Source organism: Taudactylus pleione, unplaced genomic scaffold, assembly GCF_031769625.1.
Source record: "Taudactylus pleione unplaced genomic scaffold, aTauple2 ptg000143l, whole genome shotgun sequence".
NCBI classification, from domain to species: domain Eukaryota; kingdom Metazoa; phylum Chordata; class Amphibia; order Anura; family Myobatrachidae; genus Taudactylus; species Taudactylus pleione.
In genome coordinates this window covers 189,242-206,879 of record NW_028284545.1, presented here as the reverse complement: position 1 = coordinate 206,879, position 17,638 = coordinate 189,242, and the positions used below count along the sequence as shown (strand labels likewise).

The 17,638-nt window shown below is 47.5% G+C and overlaps 1 protein-coding gene across 2 annotated transcripts; it reads left to right on the top strand.

Annotated features, from left to right (window-relative positions):
- Nucleotides 1–3,788: 3,788 nt before the first annotated feature.
- GRPEL1 (GrpE like 1, mitochondrial) lies at nucleotides 3,789–15,806 on the top strand. 2 transcript variants are annotated; one of them, XM_088473886.1, is made up of 4 exons: nucleotides 3,789–4,022; nucleotides 5,309–5,459; nucleotides 12,838–12,919; nucleotides 15,093–15,806. In XM_088473886.1, exons 1-4 carry the CDS (start codon nucleotides 3,946–3,948, stop codon nucleotides 15,437–15,439), a joined length of 657 nt encoding a protein of 218 aa, XP_088330012.1. In that variant the 5' UTR covers nucleotides 3,789–3,945; the 3' UTR covers nucleotides 15,440–15,806. The 2 variants fall into 2 exon arrangements, with proteins under 2 accessions (XP_088330012.1, XP_088330011.1); XM_088473885.1 differs by having other exon boundaries at nucleotides 3,793–4,022; nucleotides 5,306–5,459.
- The last annotated feature ends 1,832 nt before the right edge of the window (nucleotides 15,807–17,638 follow it).

The following is a 17,638-nucleotide window of genomic DNA, read 5'->3' as shown; positions in this document are numbered from 1 at the left end:
CCTGGTTTTGCTTGAAAACAAATTACTGCTTCAAAGCACGCAACTGCATCATCACAAACACGGCAGGAACAGCGAATCGGAGCCGGCTACATGTAGGTCCATATTTAAGCTGCCATTCTTTTCAATGCACGTTACCTGTAACATTTCAGAATCACACGATCATTATAGCAGACCTCTTAAACGTTCCTATTGTGACTGGACAGTCCTGCCGTCAGACCCGTGGGCCCCAATGTCCCACGGTGGGGAAAAGGTTGGCATGGTCACACTATCACCGCTGCTCTGAATCACAGACTGAGGGACTGGGAGCAGCCCAGCAGCTCGGGGAACGTTTGGCATTCCCCCAGAATGCAGGAAAATGGTGGTGTGATGCTCGGCTGTGAACCCATGCCTGAAGGCCATGCCCCCGGAGTGGAAGGCTATGCCCCCACATGCACAAAGTCTCACTACCCACCTTTCAAATATTAGGTGGTATGCCGTAATTCTAGCTATTCGGGGAAATCTGCTAAATAAGATTTAAGAGTTGGCTAAGGGTCATTATCTTTATGGATATTTTTGGTGCTTGGAGGGCAGCTCGCAGAGTTGTGCGTATCTGTGGCTGGACCACTCCTATCTGTACGCTTGTCATTATCATCAGTGCGCGATACACCACCTCTATCTGTACGCTTGCCATTATTATCAGTGCGCGATACACCACCCCTATCTGTACGCTTGTCATTATCATCAGTGCGCGATACACCACCCCTATCTATACACTTGTCATCCTCATCAGTGCGCGATACACCAACCCTATTGTATGCATGTCATTATCATCAGTGTGCGATACACCACCCCCATCTGTACGCTTGTCATCATCATCACTGCGCGATACACCACTCCTATTGTATGCTTGTCATCCTTATCAGTGCGAGATACACCACCCCTATCTGTACGCTTGTCATTATCATCAGTGCGCGATACACCACCCCTATCTGTATGCTTGTCATTATCATCAGTGCGCGATACACCACCCCTATCTGTATGCTTGTCATTATCATCAGTGTGCGATACACCACCCCTATCTGTACGCTTGTCATTATCATCAGTGCGCGATACACCACCCCTATCTGTACGCTTGTCATTATCATCAGTGCATGATACACCACCCCATCTGTACGCTTGTCATCATCATCAGTGCGCGATACACCACCCCTATCTGTATGCGTGTCATCATCAGTGCGCGATACACCACCCCATCAGTACGCGTGTCATCATCATCAGTGCGCGATACACCACCCCATCTGTATGCTTGTCATCATCATCAGTGCGCGATACACCACCCCTATCTGTATGCGTGTCATCATCATCAGTGCGCGATACACCACCCCTATCTCTATGCGTGTCATCATCATCAGTGCGCAATACACCACCCCATCTGTACGCTTGTCATCATCATCAGTGCGTGATACACCACCCCTATCTGTACGCTTGTCATTATCATCAGTGCGCGATACACCACCCCTACCTTACCCACTTCATTTATAATTGCAGACATCTGTGTTCTCCATAAGGTATGCATTCGGTTGAGCAATATAGAAAGAAGAGTTTTTGGAATTCTGATTGTACTTATTATAATCAATAGCTTTATAGATATGGTGCTCACTGGCAACAAAGACTCTCTTAATGTGAGTTATCATTGGCTAATGCTTCTCCAATTTTGTGGAAACTTTTCAATGTAGAATAGGGAAAAGAGAGCTCTCAGCCAATGAAAACCCTGAGAGACCTAGGGGCCTATTCATCTACTGCCCCGCTGTTCCACCCGGGGCCGAAGTGTCCCGCCAGTAGTCGAGAGGTTGGGCACACCCACTGCCGCAACTGTGGAGAAGAGGAATGGGCATCCGTTCAGTGCAGGGAGAGGGCTGGGGGCAGCTCAGCTATTGAAGGAGTGCTGGGCTCGCCCCCAGCCTTATGTTAACTGGGAGGCGTGCCATACGGAGTGTGTGGCATATGGTATTACTCCATGACCCCTTTTTAGCATCATTCAGGGGGTGTGGCATATGGAAATTAATCCACGCCCCATTTTCGGGCGCGCACGGCTTTGCCGCTCGCAGGGTATGGGGGCGTCGGAGTCCCTCTCTGCAGAGGGTGCGGCTCCTCAAGCCGGCAATGACCCTGTGCTTGTCTGTCCACATCATGACAGGGTATGGCAACTCCCACTGCGGCATGCCTAGCACTGAAAAATGCTAGGCTGCACCGTACTCCCCTCCAAGTACCCATTCGCTGGCAGGTTCTCCCGGCTCTCGTTACCAGTTTATTTGCTATGCAGAGCAGTACTGTACAAGAGACACCTCCCAACAAAGCTGTCCCGATAGATGATGGTAGGTAATAGCCCTTAATTCGGGACTGTCCCACCTAAGTGGGAACACTCCAAAGGTATGTCTTAAATGATATGGGCAGCACTTAGGTCATGTGCTCAATTCCCGGTAATGATGATCTGTCTGGAGTTTGTACATTCTTCCTGTGTTTGCTTGGGTTTCCTCCCACTCTCCAAAAACATTCTGGTAGGGGAATTGGTTGCTGACAAAAAAAATGAACCCTAGTCACTTGTTTGTGTTCATGTGATAGAGAAATTTGGAGGAGATGTATCAAGCCTTGGAGAGAGATAAAGTACCAACCAATCACCTTCTAAATGTCATATTACAGGCTATGTTTGAATAATGAGTTAGGAGCTGATTGGTTAGTACTTTATCTATCTCCACTTTATCTCTTACCAAGCTTTCATACATCTCCCCCATAGATTGTAAGCTCTACTGGAAACAGGGACTGATGTGAATGATTGAAATATTCTCTTTAAAGAACTGCAGAATATGGGCCTGAATGAGAGATGGACAGCTGCGAAAATGTGCTAATAATGTCAAAGCTTACCAGAGCATAAGGACACCCACTGCTTCTGTGTACAACGTCGTCGCGTACCAGCATAAATATCGCTAACGTCGACGCACATCGACCAGCAATGCAGGCCTTGCGGCAGGTCTGACATGTCTCCAATACAGCGGCTATCCTGACATGCAGAGAGCTCTCATGCTGCGTGTGTGGTCACTATGGCTGATTTATGCACACCCATGTAACAGCGTTTAAAGGGTAAAACGCCTGCGTTTATCTAACTACCCCCCGTTACCTCCTCCAAACGCTGACTACCTGTCACTCATTTTGCTAATGGGTTCTCTGTGCGTGCAGAATCGAAAGACAATCGCAGCATGTGCACAGTGCGGCATATACGCATGAGCAATGGCGATCAATCGCTCAGTGTAAAAATCGCCATTACGTACGTCTCTGAATCCGTTCCTATGTGCGCTATATAAATAACTGACAACAAATAAAAATGTGCTGCTATAAATAATAATTTGCAGCAATTCAAGTCATTTAATCTGAGATGGAAGGAACACTATTTTGCAATTACCATCTAAATGATGAGTCATATTTACTAATTGTTTTACCAATATATTACTTTTTTACTGTTATCAACATCTAAAGCAGTGGTGTCCAACTTGGGTCTTCCAGCTGCAGTGGAACTACACATCCCAGCATGCCCTGCCAGTTTTACTGTGGCAGTGCATGCTGGGATGTGTAGTTCCACTGCAGCTGGATGGCCCGAGTTTGACACCACTGATCCAAAGCAACATGAATGATGCAGAGACTTGTGTAGAGATGAGATCACATTAGCTCCGCCCATCCCTCCTCCAGCCAATCACTGTGCGGCTCTATTCTCATGTCCCAATTTGACATCTCAACTCCCCTACAACCTACCTTGACTAGGTTGGCAGCTGTGACCTTGCTCCTCCGACGCATGCGCCGTACACTGGCCGGGAACACCTGATTGGCTGTGCTCCTGACCAGCGGGTTAGGCTGTGAGGCCGGTTGGCAGCTCTCTGCGTGCGGTCCGTGTGTGAGCGCTGATAGGAGACAGACATGGCAGCCAGGGGCCTGCTGACACTGAGGCACAGCCTGGGCACGCTGCTGCTGCGGACCCCGAGGACACCGCTCCGGTGAGTGAGACAGGGAGGACTCTCCAGATGTTGAGCCAGGGGAATAAGGCATGCTGGCAGTTGTGGTTCGACAGTAGCCTACATTCATAATTATCCTCCATTACTAGTTCTTACTCATTGGCAGGATGTTGGTGTCAGCAGAGATCTCACAATACATTACATGCCTCTCTGTTTTGCACCCCAGCTGCTGTGGAACTACACTTCCCAGCGTAGCCTGCCCTAATAGCAAAGTTGTGGCAAGGCATGCTGGGATGTGTAGTTCCACAGTAGCTAGGCTGCCTACCCCTGCTGTATAGTGTACATTAGTGCCCTGCACCCCTGCTGTATTAGTACTGGAAGGCTACCATGCATGATACTCCCTTGGCCCCTCTGTCTGTCTGTCCTGTCCTTGGACACTGGCAATGTGTGATTGTGCAGCATTGCATCATCAGCATCAGTCACTAGTGAGTGGGGGTTACACAACCACTGAGACGGTGACAAAATGATGCAGTCTACCGTGCTTACAATGTCAGATATAATATTTGACAATTTCTCATTCTTATTTTACATACCTTCAGAATGTTGATCATATATCGTATACATTGTGTACACAAGTCTAGTGATGGAATACGTTCATTTCTTATATCAAATTATTTCTCCCCCCTTTGAGGCTTCATACTGCAATAAAGATTGTTCCAATATTCACATTTCTATTGTGATCTCTATTTGAAAAAGTTCTTGCTGCTCCTGCCAAGGCACAAGTCATGGCCTATGTTGTATAAAATGCAGCGGTGCCATGTAAACCATTTACTTTTTTTTAATTGGCACAAAATTTCCTCAGTACACCCCTAGATATGTGGTCTGAGTGATGTGCCTGTACCGATTACAGTCAGGACAACAGTGACTGTATTGGGGCTGTGGTGTTGTGCACTGTCTGTTAAGAGATGTTATTTAGAGGTCAAAGCTCTTTCAGGTTGAAGTTCTAAAAGCAATCCCCTTGGTGCCGGTCTGTGTAATGCAAATTACAGCACACACATGTAATATTTACAGTGATGCGTAAATACTATAATATAGCACATTAATGACCTCTTAGATTTGTAGTTCAGGGACTGTCTGGAACCTCAGTGATCTATAACCATATGCTGTGCTTGGTTGTGCCGTATGAGATCACAAAAATCTTGTAGATATTTTATGACTGATTTTTTTAAGTTAAATGAAACTTTTCAGGTCAAAATGACAGAATATTATTACAATGTATTTTCCATCTAAAAAGTGAATTGCTCCATGTGATTGTGTCTCTATAGCAGGACGTGTCCGCGGCTTGTGTGCACAGCGGCTCAGCAGCCTAATAACCCCACACAAGAGACAGAGGAGAAGAGTAAGAGCGCGGTGGAGGAGAGCGCAGAACAGCTGGCGGCAGAAAAGGCCAAACTAGAAGATCAAATCAAAGAAATAACAGTGAGTGAGAAGAGACCACGTCAGTATATTCTCAGACTTATGTGACTGCCTTGTATTTTACACCAACCTCCAGGTACTTTATTTTATGATCGATCACTTCCCAGGCCTCAGAGACTGGTGAATATTCAGTGTTATGGAGCGGGGCAAGGGGGCAGGTAACGGGCCCTGCGCGAGGGGAGGGGGCAGGTAACGGGCCCTGCGCGAGGCGTGGGGAGGGGGCAGGTAACGGGCCCTGCGCGAGGGGAGGGGGGAGGGGGGGGTGTAGGTAACGGGCCCCGTGTGAGGTAGGGGGGCAGATAACGTGCCCTGTGTGAGGGGATCTTCTGCGATGTGGGTGATCCACCCCATGTATATCTTTAATAATTCTCTTTTATCCTCCTTGCTCTCAGCCCGTACAAGACAAAGTGAATTTTGGTACCTACCGGGAATTATCCTTTCATTGAAGGACATGGAGGTGTACAGGAAAGCGGGGTGTCTTACAGGAGATTCCCCAAAAATAAAAATCTAAATGTTTATTCTCTCTAGTGATACCACTTGTACTGGCTTCAGGGTATTAGAAGAGAGGGGATTCTCAGGTTGGCTGAAAATTCACTCTATGATCCGTATTCATTTAGAGGCGAAAAGTCGGAAAGTTTTCACCTGTCCGACTTTTCGCCTCATTCGCCTGTTTCAGAGGAGAATTCATTCCATGCGCGTCCCCGCTTTTCGCCTAATTCAATTGCAAAGCAGGAGAAACTGGAAATAGGCGAATGCGGAACAGGCTGAAACTGAAAGACTTGGGGAAATCAGTCTGTACCCCAGAAAAAGATACATTAACATAGGGAATCAATATAGGTGTGTATTAATAGCCCTAATAAGACTATTTTGGGTACTTTAGTTGTGTAAATTGTTAAAGTGGTGAAGAATGGCATAAGCTGTACTTTCTGGTGAAAATAAGAAGTCCTGTCACATTTGGGGTACATGAAAATGGGTGCTAGCATATATTTAGGTCTCTAAAGTGAAGTTTTTAAAAATGTGAAAAATCCTCCTGCTGCATGCACCTGCAATCCCAAAAACACCCGACCCATCCCTGCAGCCCCCCAATAAGCCTTTTACGCTAGTTTTTATGCTTGTCCCCCCACTTTTTACATTTTCAGACAAAAAATGACATGTCTCTTTTGGGGTTGTTTTCTACTTCAGGGTCCATAGGGTATCCACAGGATACCTTGGGGTATAGGTGTGACGTCAGTCATCGGGCACCAAAGAGTTAAGCTTTCAGCCTCCCAGGATGCACTAGGTCCCCCTCCTATACCCCGCCCCCGAGCCAAGGCATCCCAGTTTCGTTTGGTGCCCGGCCGTAGTCGGAGGCACCTGCTAGAGGGGGGCTTAGAAGAGCCCCTGAAGCTTTTTCTTCATGCAGCTGTGGCTGCACATCTGGATGAACAGCATGGACAGTCAGTCCTGACGTCCATGCTGTCTTCCCTACACCCCGCCGGTACCAGAACGCCGGTACTGATCCGGGGATGCTGGTGGACATCTGGGGTCACAGCTAGCGGTGACCCCAGATGTTCCGGATCATGGCCGGATTCAAGGGGGACAGAGGTAAGCAGCGGGGTCCCGCGGGGGGTCCCCGCTGATCACATGGTCCTAAGTCCCCAGGCAGGGGGCTCCCTGGGGACTGGCTGCAGCGTGGAGCCAGTCGACCAACCTGCGCTTCCACTACCCCCTGGGACAGCGGACCGCAGCAGAGCGGTAGCACTGCGGCGTCCCAGGGGTTAAATGCATGCCAGGGGAGCGCGCCTTCCCTGTCTCACAGCCGGCGCCTCCCCCGCTGCACACAGCCCTCTCTGCACTGTGCTGACTGGCCCTGTGTCAGCGCTCCTCCCCCAGGCCAGTCTTCTCTCTGCTCCTCGGTGGCCATCTTTTCTGAAGCATGGTGAACGCTGCTGGAAGCCTGCATTAGAAGCATCGTGGTCTGGGTCCCCCCGCATACCTCTCCTCCGCTGTGGTCAGGTCTGTGTATGCAGCGCTGTGTCCTACCAGGCCCTGTGTCTGTGTAGTTGAGTGATCAGCGCTGTTAGTGCAGGAATTGTTATTTCTCTGCATTGTATGTGACTGTGCTAGCGCTGCTGCCTGTAACTTTTTTTCTAAACTGTCAGCTTTATACTGTCCCTGATTTTTCTGCTAAGCCCTTGCGCTGCGGTGCGGTGCTGCAGGGTGGTCTCTCGCCTCTTAAATATATAATTGGTGAGAGGGGTCACATACGTGGTGCCATCATGTCTGAAAGTGATTTTCCCCTCCGGCTACAGTGTATAACGTGTAAAGTACTGTTAGCGGATGGGGAGGGTAGCGCGGAGGGCCTCTGCCGGCAGTGTTTGTCTATGGCGCGGCCTCTTACGGTTACTGCACCGGTACAGGAGCCGCCCTGGGCTTGTTTCGCTCAAGCGCTTACAGCCTTAGTGGGCCAGTTAGCTCCGCAGCCCGCGTTTACACCGATGGGTTTGTCCCAGCAGTCAGTGGTGTCGTCACCCATGCAGGGTTTCCCACGACAATAGGTGGTACCCCACAGTCTCCCTATTTCCCCGCTCCCGGTTTCTCAGGAGCCAGCGTGGGTTAACTCCCTGATGAGTTCTGTACAGCACTTGTCGGATGTGTTGCAAGGGGAGTCTGTGATGCGGCCGCATAAACGGCCGGTGGCGTCTCTGTCGGCTCCTTATGAGGATGACGAGGGGACGTCTGATGATGGGGAGATTCTGGATCCTTACGATCAGGAACCTCTCCATGCTAAGGACGCTGATGCTAAGTCCAAAGTATATATTCCTGGACTTATTCGGGCGGTCCGCACAGCCTTGGTGATTGAGGACGAAGTTCCCCCAGCGGCTAAATCTAAGTATGCCTTTTTCAAAGATGTGAAGGGCGATGCCACAGTCTTTCCTCTTTCGGGTCAGTTGGTGGACCATTTAGAGGAGGCGTGGAAACAGCCTGGCAAAAGATACCAGCCGCAGAGACGCCTGGCGGTGGCTTATCCGTTCGCGGATAATTATTTTGCAAAGTGGGAATCCCCTCCACAGGTGGATTCTCACGTGACCCGTCTTGTCCGTAGTGCCACATTGCCGATGCCATCCTTGTCCTCCCTTAAGGATGCTACGGACCGCAAGGTGGAGATCTGCCTGAAGTCCGCTTATTCCCTTGCGGGGGGGGCAGCACGGCCGTCTATGGCCATTTGCTGGGTTGCCAGAACGATGGAGCGCTGGGCATATTCATTAGAGGCTTCTTTTGATTCCGACTGTCCGGCCGAACAGGCGGAGTTGATTGGCAATCTCCATGATTCGGCCACCTACATCAACGAGGCGGCCCTAGACATTAGTACTCTGGTGTCTAGGATTTCTTCAGCAGCGGTAGCTGCTCGTCGCACCTTGTGGCTGCGATCCTGGAAGGCGGACGCAGATTCCAAAAAGGGTCTGGAGGCGTTGCCGTTTACCGGAGAAGTTCTCTTCGGTCTGGATCTGGATAAGATTGTGGCCACGCTGGCGGCAGCCAAATCGGCTTGTCTCCCGTCGGCCGCTGCTCCTTCTGGTTCTGGACCATCGTCCTTTCGGTCATCTAGGGCCCAGGGCAGGCCCAAACCACAGTCGTTTCCTCGACAGGCTGGCCCTAAGAAATCGGTCAAGCCTCGGAAGCAGACATGGAGTACCAGACGTCCGGCCCCCAAGCCAGATGACAAGCCTGCGGCCTGACGGTCCGGGCCTCCCTTTGGGGGATTCCAGGGTGGGAGGCCGCCTGCTGCAGTTTGCCCAGTGTTGGTCGGTCACTACGACAGACACTTGGGTTCTGGAGGTGGTCTCCCACGGGTACGCCCTCTCCTTCCGGCACAGACCCCCGGCTCGATTCTTCACCACGGGTCTACCATCAGACCGGAACAAGGCTGCGGAAGGTATTGCACACTATGCTCCAGGCTGGAGTTATAGTGCCTGTTCCATTCTCCCAGAGGGGCCAGGGTTTCTATTCAAATCTTTTTTTGGTACAGAAACCCAATGGGTCGTATCGTCCGATTTTCAACCTCAAAGCACTCAACAGGTCTTTGCGGGTTCCCGAAGTTTCGGATGGAGACCCTACGGTCCATCATTCTGGCGCTGGAACCTGGGGACTACATGGTGTCATTGGACGTACAGGACGCTTACCTGCATGTCCCTATTCTTTTGCGCCATCAACAGTTCCTCAGGTTTGCAATCCGCAGCGACCACTTCCAGTTTCGGGCGTTACCTTTTGGCCTGGCGACAGCACCACGTGTTTTCACCAAGGTGATGGCGGTCATGGCGGCTTCTCTGCGGCTGCAGGGAGTCCGCATGTTGCCGTACTTGGACGACCTGTTATTGGTGGCAGGATCTCCAGAGCTCCTGTTACGCCACTTAGACCTGACCATTGCACTGCTGCAACGGCACGGCTGGCTAATCAACTGGCAGAAGTCCACTCTAATCCCGTCTCGGAGGATTCTGCATCTTGGAGCCTTATTGGACTCGGGACAGCAAAGGATCTTCGTGACGGAGGACAAGATCTCTGCTTTACAGTCTTCCGCGAGGATATACCATCGCGTGTGGCATACGTTCTTCCAGTGGTGTCGACCGAGAGGTTATGCACCGCGGGAGTTTCGTCTGTCTCGGATTCTCGCCTTCCTGCAAGCGGGACTAGATCATGGGCTTCGCCTTGCTTCTTTGAAGGTACAGGTTTCGGCCCTATCTGTCTGGTTTCACCGTAGGATTGCTACAATCCCGGATGTGCGCACCTTTATGCAAGGTGTTGTCCGCATTCAGCCGCCCTTTGTTCCACCTGTGGCGCCTTGGGATTTGGCTGTGGTCCTGAGGGCTCTCCAAGGACCGCCGTTTGAACCACTGGGCTCAGTGGATCTTAAATGGCTAACAGCTCAGACTGTTTTCCTTCTGGCCATTGCTTCGGCCAGACGTGTTTCTGAGTTAGGGGCTCTTTCTTGTAGACCCCCTTTCTTGGTTTTTCATGGGAACAGGGCAGTGCTCCGCACTCAGCCCGAGTTTCTTCCCAAAGTTGTTTCCCAGTTTCATGTTAACGAGGAAATCGTTGTTCCGGCCTTTAACTCACCGGGTCTTTCCGTGGGTGAGGCCTCTTTGGATGTTGTGCGGGCCTTAAGGACTTATGTTGACTGCACTTCTTCGTTTAGGAAGTCGGACGCTTTGTTTGTCCTCTATGGCTTCCGTTAAAAGGGTTGGCCTGCTTCAAAGCAAACTTTGGCAGCCTGGATCCGTATGGCTATTTCTGAAGCTTATCTTCATGAAGGCCTGCCGGTTCCTCCTTCTGTGAAGGCTCATTCCACTAGGTCTGTGGGTCCTTCGTGGGCAGCTCGACGTGGTGCCTCTGCAGTCCAGATCTGCAAGGCTGCTACGTGGTCCTCTGTCCATACCTTCGTGAGGTATTACAGGTTTGACACCTTCGCCTCTCAGGATGCTTCCTTCGGGCGGCGGATTCTCCTTTCTGCACAGGAGCGTCCCCACCCTTAAAGGATACTGCTTTGGGACATCCCCAAGGTATCCTGTGGATACCCTATGGACCCTGAAGTAGAAAATATGAGATATGGTAAGAACTTACCTTTGTTATCTCTATTTCTATGAAGTCCATAGCTTTCCACAGGACTCCCGCCCTGTCGCACCTGTGCTGCAGATGGGCTTTGCTCTGGTCACCGGTTTTCCGTCTCCCTCTGGTGAGAATGTGATTCTTGTATGTGTCCAGATCTTTGTTCTCTCTCTTCCTTCTCCTCCTCCGGCCTATGGCTTGGTAACTAACTGAGATGCCTTGGCTCGGGGGCGGGGTATAGGAGGGGGCCCTAGTGCATCCTGGGAGGCTGAAAGCTTAACTCTTTGGTGCCCGATGACTGACGTCACACCTATACCCCAAGGTATCCTGTGGAACCCTATGGACTTCGTAGAAATAGAGATAACAAGGGTAAGTTCTTACCATATCTCATATTTTTTGTATTTGTACAGATTTGTCCTTTGGGGGCTGTCCCAAGGATTCTGAGTTGTTTCCCCACGTTTTGCACCCCAAAATAAAGATTTATTTTTTATTTTTTTTTACACCGTTATTCAGTGGAGAATCTATTTTGCCGAATTCAATGCAACGAGTTTCCGCTTAGGTGAAATCGTCATGGAACTGAATTAGGCGAAAAGTTTTTAGGCGATATTTTTGCCAAATTCGCCTCTAATGGAATACGGCCCCAAGTGCTAGCATTAGTTTAGTCTCTTATTAATACATGGGGTATATAGAGGAGAATCAGTTAGTGCCAATTCTATAGAAGTACCCGGCCAGTTCACCAAATATGCCTCAGTTTAGGCCACACTTCTGGGAACGTATTCTTCTTTAAACGTGAATAGATTTCAGCTGCAGGACAAGTTCAGCTTTTAATTCAAGTCGCACTTAAAATGTAAAGAAATAATTTTAATGTGTACAGCAAACTAAATCAGGCAGATAAATCCATTGTGACAGGCTAGAGTCAGACACCTACGTGTACTGTATGCGGTACGTGCAAACTATCCACAGCAACTAACAATGAGAAAATAGCAATAAACAGAGTGGTTGCAATTTCCCTATTATCATTGGTATTCTCTAAGGGGGCATCTTATTAATTTGTTACAAAAGGGGGTCAGTGTTTAAATTATTATTATTTTTTTTTCCTTTTCAAATGAACTTCTGTGTTGTTCTATCCTCCAATGTACTAGCATCTGTACAAAGGGGGGACACAGCTATCACATGGGAGACTGGGGTCCATCTCCTGTATTCGGGAAGGAGTTTGGTGATGATTTCTGCAAAGTGCTGGCTAAGCCCGGAGCAGCCCCCCCATTCACTTTACTGGCATCGGACTGGTATTACATGTTATTTATACAGAGTTGCTCCTCCCTCCAGTACATTGAAATAAGTGACAACACAAGCCATAAATAAGATTCCTGCTGCATTGTGTGTAACTTGGGCCGTGTGAGTCTCTGGTTAATAAATAAAATGTACATTACACGTACTTGTTGTCTCTGTGTTACCGAACCACGGTTTTGGGTCAATTTATGGGATTACTCTATTTTCATGAACATTACATTTAAAATTGTGTATTTTTGTCACCCTATTTTTTCTTGTATATCTCTGTGTTCTGCAATAAAATATTTATTCCAACGAAAGCCCCGTCTGCTCCCAAATTATAGCACAGATCCTGTGCTATCCTGTATGCTAGTTCCTGCAGCCCTGCTGTTCTCACAGGTGAACAGGGGTGGATGGCTCCATATAATAACAACATGCCCCAATAGCCGTATGAGACCGTGTTCCATGACTGGCAATGAACTGAGGCGTTATCTTAGAACTGTAAAACTCCCGTTCTTCTGTCTTCCAGGATAAGTACAAGCGAGCGTTGGCGGACACTGAAAATTTGAGGCAGAGGAGCCAGAAGTTGGTGGAAGAGGCAAAGTTATATGGTGAGTATAGATACAGATCTGTGAGATCTGGTTCATCGGGTCTTACTACAGAGGACTCGGTAGGGAAATGCTGGATATGGGGTCGCTTATCTGAAAGCCTTTGGGGTTTTCCAAATAACAAGTTATTGGGCCAAATGTAATAGCCTACACCCACCAAAGGATGTACGTGTGTGTATAATCTAAGGTGTGTGTGTGTGTCACTTTTATATCTGATCGCGTATTTGAGTGACTATAATATATATTTTGTGTTTGATTTATTTTAATTCAAACCTGTGTATTTATAAAATCTTTATAATATATATACCCCATATAATCACATCATTTCTTGTTTAAAAAGTCAGTTGTATTACCATGTCTTTAATCAGTAACAATAAGTTGCCATTTTTTATTTTTTTTTAAGTTGTCTCTTATGGACATCACTATTTATCACATGATACGTAATGTATCTAAAATAACCGGTGTGTTTATACTGTGTGTCCTCGATGCTATCTGTTATATTGGAGAGCTGTCCTGGATGGTGGAGCTTTTCCATTCATACTGTAGAGCCAGAGAATTCTGATTGGCTTGCTGGCTTCCTAGGTAATGGACACTGTGTACAGACTGTAAATATTGGTGTGGCTGTCATGGTTTATAAGGAGGGTAAGGAAACTCCATTACAGCGTTACTAAGTTGTCTAATGCAAGATTTCCCAAACTCGGTCCTCAAGGCACGCGAACAGTCCAGGTTTTAAGATTATCCATGATTGTGCACAGATGGTTTAGTCAATCTCACTCAGGTACTAATTAAGTCACCTGTGCTTAAGCCTGAAAATCCTTAAAACTTGCGGGTATATTTACTAAAGATCGATTTTGGATTCTGTTCGATTTCCATTCGATTTCAATATTGGAGACTTACTAAAGCCAAAATCGAATGTCAAATCGAACAGAAAATGGCATTTCACTCAAAATCGAATATAGGCAAAACATCAATGTTTTCCCATAGTCAAATATAGGATCCCTTCATTTACTAACATCCGATTCGCAAATCGCGAATGTAAATTGAACTCAAAATCGAATTTCAAATCCCCAAATGAATAGAATAGTGAGAGACAGTCGATTTGAGCTTCTAAACACCGTTCTGTTGGCTGGAAATTGATTGTGATGCCTTCTAAAAGTTCCCAAAGCTTATGGGGCAGCCTGGCTGTAGGAGTAATGGCTGCTCAAGGCTATGCTATGCACTTACCTGCGGTACCCGGGGTGTAACTAGCTCTTTGGGGGCTCCATAGCAATGGTATATACAGGCCCGCCAGCCTATGGTGGGGTTCAGCCGACATAGCCAGGCAAACAAAAATATAAAAAAAAAAATGTATACAGTTGCACTTTCGTCAGGGTCCTCACACGATTTAAAATCAATCAACATCGATATTGTGTTCTTGGGGTGAAATCACACATTTACTGACAAACTTTTTTTTTTTTTTTTTTTTTTTTATTAAGTATTAGTAAATGTGTGATTTAACCCCAGAAACGCGACATCAATTAAAATCGACCTTTAGTATGTGTACCCTTCAGTGCTCATCCTCTAACACGTGCTTGTTGGCAAAGTACAAGTGAGTGTACTACTACTACTACTGCTGCCTAGTGACCCTATATCATGCCACAGGTGTTGTATAACAGATCAACTGTAACAAATGTTGACAGGGTTAAAAGGTCGACACATTTTTTACATTTATTTTTTATTCATTTTTAACCCTAATCTTAACCCTCCCCATGGAGCCTAATCTTAAACGTCCCCTCCAATAACCTAACCCTCCCCCAAGTGCCTAACACTAACCTTAAAAATGTTGAAAAAGAAAAATATTAGTGTGCCAACCTTTTTAACTGTGCCGACCTTTCGTCAGGATTCCGCCTTTCCACCCGAGCAGCAATGAAATGTCTTAATAATGAAAGTGAGAAGATGGCGGTGCACCAAATAGTCATGAGATACATCCAGCAGGACATTATAGTGCTAGCAGCCGTGTGTCCGTCTCCTGGTGTGGAGTTGTGCCGAGCTACAGAACGGCATTGTAGATCCAGCACTTCCGTTTAGGAAACTCGTCTCTGGCTGCATTCTCGGGTTCTTCTAGGACTCCTGAGTGGCTGCTCATATCGCTAGCAGTGCCGCCTAATGGATTTTGTTTTGCTTATATTTTTTTAAGGTATTCAAGGATTCTGCAAGGACCTGCTGGAAGTGGCAGACATCTTGGAGAAGGCAACAGAGTGTGTTCCCAAAGAAGAAGTCAAGGATGACAACCCTCATCTGAAGAGCCTGTATGAAGGTCTGGTGATGACTGAAGTCCAAATGCAGAAAGTCTTCAAGAAGCACGGAGTGCTGAAGCTGAACCCCATGGGTGCCAAGTTCAATCCATATGAACATGAAGCCTTATTCCACACGCCTATGGCGGGAAAAGAGCCTGACACCGTAGCACTAGTAACCAAAGTGGGGTACAAGCTGCATGAACGTACTCTGAGGCCTGCCTTAGTGGGCGTTGTTAAAGGAACATAACCCTTTGAATGTGTGTTGTACAGGTAGTAAATGGCTGAGTCTTTTTATTTCATTCCAGATATTTTTTTTTTAGGCCCATTGAATCTAGGCAGGAGGTGGTTACAGTGACCACAGATAGTAACATGCCATCTACATGGCACAGAACAGAATTGGAGAACAGTACGCTACCGGTGTCTCATTGAGACTTTAATTCCAATTTCCTGCCACTGAATAAAAGTAACATTGATGAGCTTTAGAATTTGTCATGTATGAACATGTTACATAATGATTGCACTGTTGTCTGTTCTGCAGGCTGAGGAGTTCCTCTGGTTCTCTCACGCAGCAGATGTTACTGGGAAATGTCCTAAATAAATATTTTTCACAATTCCCAGACTTGTACTGTGCGCTGACCATTCTCTGCAGAGTGTTGCGTACAGATCACTGGGCCATATGTTGGAGCTAATACAGATGGCATCTATAAGAAATAAATGCTGATTTATCTATATCTGAATAAAGCTGGAAGGGGGGTTTAGTTAGGAGTATGTTTTAAACCAGTGGTTCTCAAACTCGGTCCTCAGGACCCCAAACAGTTCATGTTTTCCAGGTTACCCAGCAGGAGCACAGGTGTATTCATTACTGACGGACACATTTTAAATGATCCACAGGTGGAACTAATAATTTCACTTGTGATTCTGCAAGGAGATATGGAAAACATGCACAGTTTGGGGTCCTGAGAAATGAGTTTGAGAACCTGTGGTTTAAACAAACCTCCTAATACAACTGCAACTTCAGGGTAATGGTACATGAACATTTATAATACCAGTGTTAAAATGCAACACTTTGCATGGATTTGTTCTGGGTACTCTACTCCAGAAACATACAGATAGGATAATTTGCTTCTGACAAAAGGAAGCCTATAGACTTGGAATAAAATAAAGGACTTGTTATGAAATAAAGGGTTTAACTCAACAATGGGAAATGATGTGCAGCTGCAACCATCTCTGGGCCTGATTCAGACCCGGTCGCAAGCGCTGTCGCTCGCAACTGGGTCCATGGTGGCCCACAGCGCATGCGCACTACGGATCCGGCTCCAGCGTGCGCATGTGCAAGACCCGGCTAGCGACGGGCGCTCTGGGGTCTCGCAACAAAGGGGGCGAGCTGTCGAACGGAGACGTTCCCATGAGAACGCCTGTCATTTGGGGGCGGCCCCATGAAACCCCACCATAAGGGTCTCAATGCAAGCCCGATGGTCTTGACCATCGTGACCATCATCATGGCCGCTCGCTGTAGGTGTGGGTGGTCACCCACAGCTATGCGAGCGACCAGGAGACCGTTCTAAAAAAAAAAAAAGGCCCGGCCCTGATTGAGAGCGAGCGGCCCTGAATCAGGTCCTCTGTTACTTAGGCCACCGCTGTTCATTGTACTGTGCACGTCTATGTGGGTGTGAGGTAAAGTAACTGCATCCCAACAGCCCTCATAAGCACATCACATTTAATTGAATTGCCCTCCCCATCGATTGTAAACTCCATTGGGACAGAGACTGATGTGAATGACTAAATATTCTCTGTAATACCCTTTTCACACTACAAGCAATAATCCGGGTTATTGCATGTGAACGTGCAGCAACCCGGGTTACTGTGCAGTGTGAAAGGGCCAGGCTGCCCATATCAACCCTGGTAACGAGGATTGAACACTGGTTCAACCCGGCTCACGATGCAGTGTGAACGGGTAACCTGGGTCCCATTCATCACATAGAAAGAGCTGGCCCTTGGAGATTCTCATCACGTGACGGCAGTGACATCATCACCCCAGCAATAAGCTGGGTTGGGCTGCCAGTCTGGAAGGGATCACACCTGGGATGGACACGTGAACAAAATCCTGAGTACCACCCGGCATTACGATGTGAAATGGTATAAAACTGTTCATCATATGTAGGCGCCATGTAAATAGATTGCAGATTATTTAAACACTGGATCTGATCCTTTTATTATGATAGATCAGTGCTTTGAGATTTATCAATACCCTTTGTAGTGTAATATAACCATATGGATTATGTAAATACACATCTATTTATGCCATGTGTTTGAGAGCTGATGACAAGGTTTTAAGAACATATTCTACAGTAAAAGGGACAGTGTCTATGCTTCCCCTGAGGTTGTCGATGCTGAACTCAGAGAGGTGAAGTGACAAATGTGTATTATGTATAGTGGGAGAAATACT

What these genes read in the sequence shown, in the direction of transcription:
- GRPEL1 (XM_088473885.1), top strand. Translation starts at nt 3,946, where the DNA reads ATGGCAGCCAGGGGCCTGCTGACACTGAGGCACAGCCTGGGCACGCTG. An exon ending in ATCAAATCAAAGAAATAACA is followed by an intron (nt 5,460 to 12,837) that starts GTGAGTGAGAAG and finishes TCTGTCTTCCAG; the next exon opens with GATAAGTACAAGCGAGCGTT. An exon ending in GGAAGAGGCAAAGTTATATG is followed by an intron (nt 12,920 to 15,092) that starts GTGAGTATAGAT and finishes TATTTTTTTAAG; the next exon opens with GTATTCAAGGATTCTGCAAG.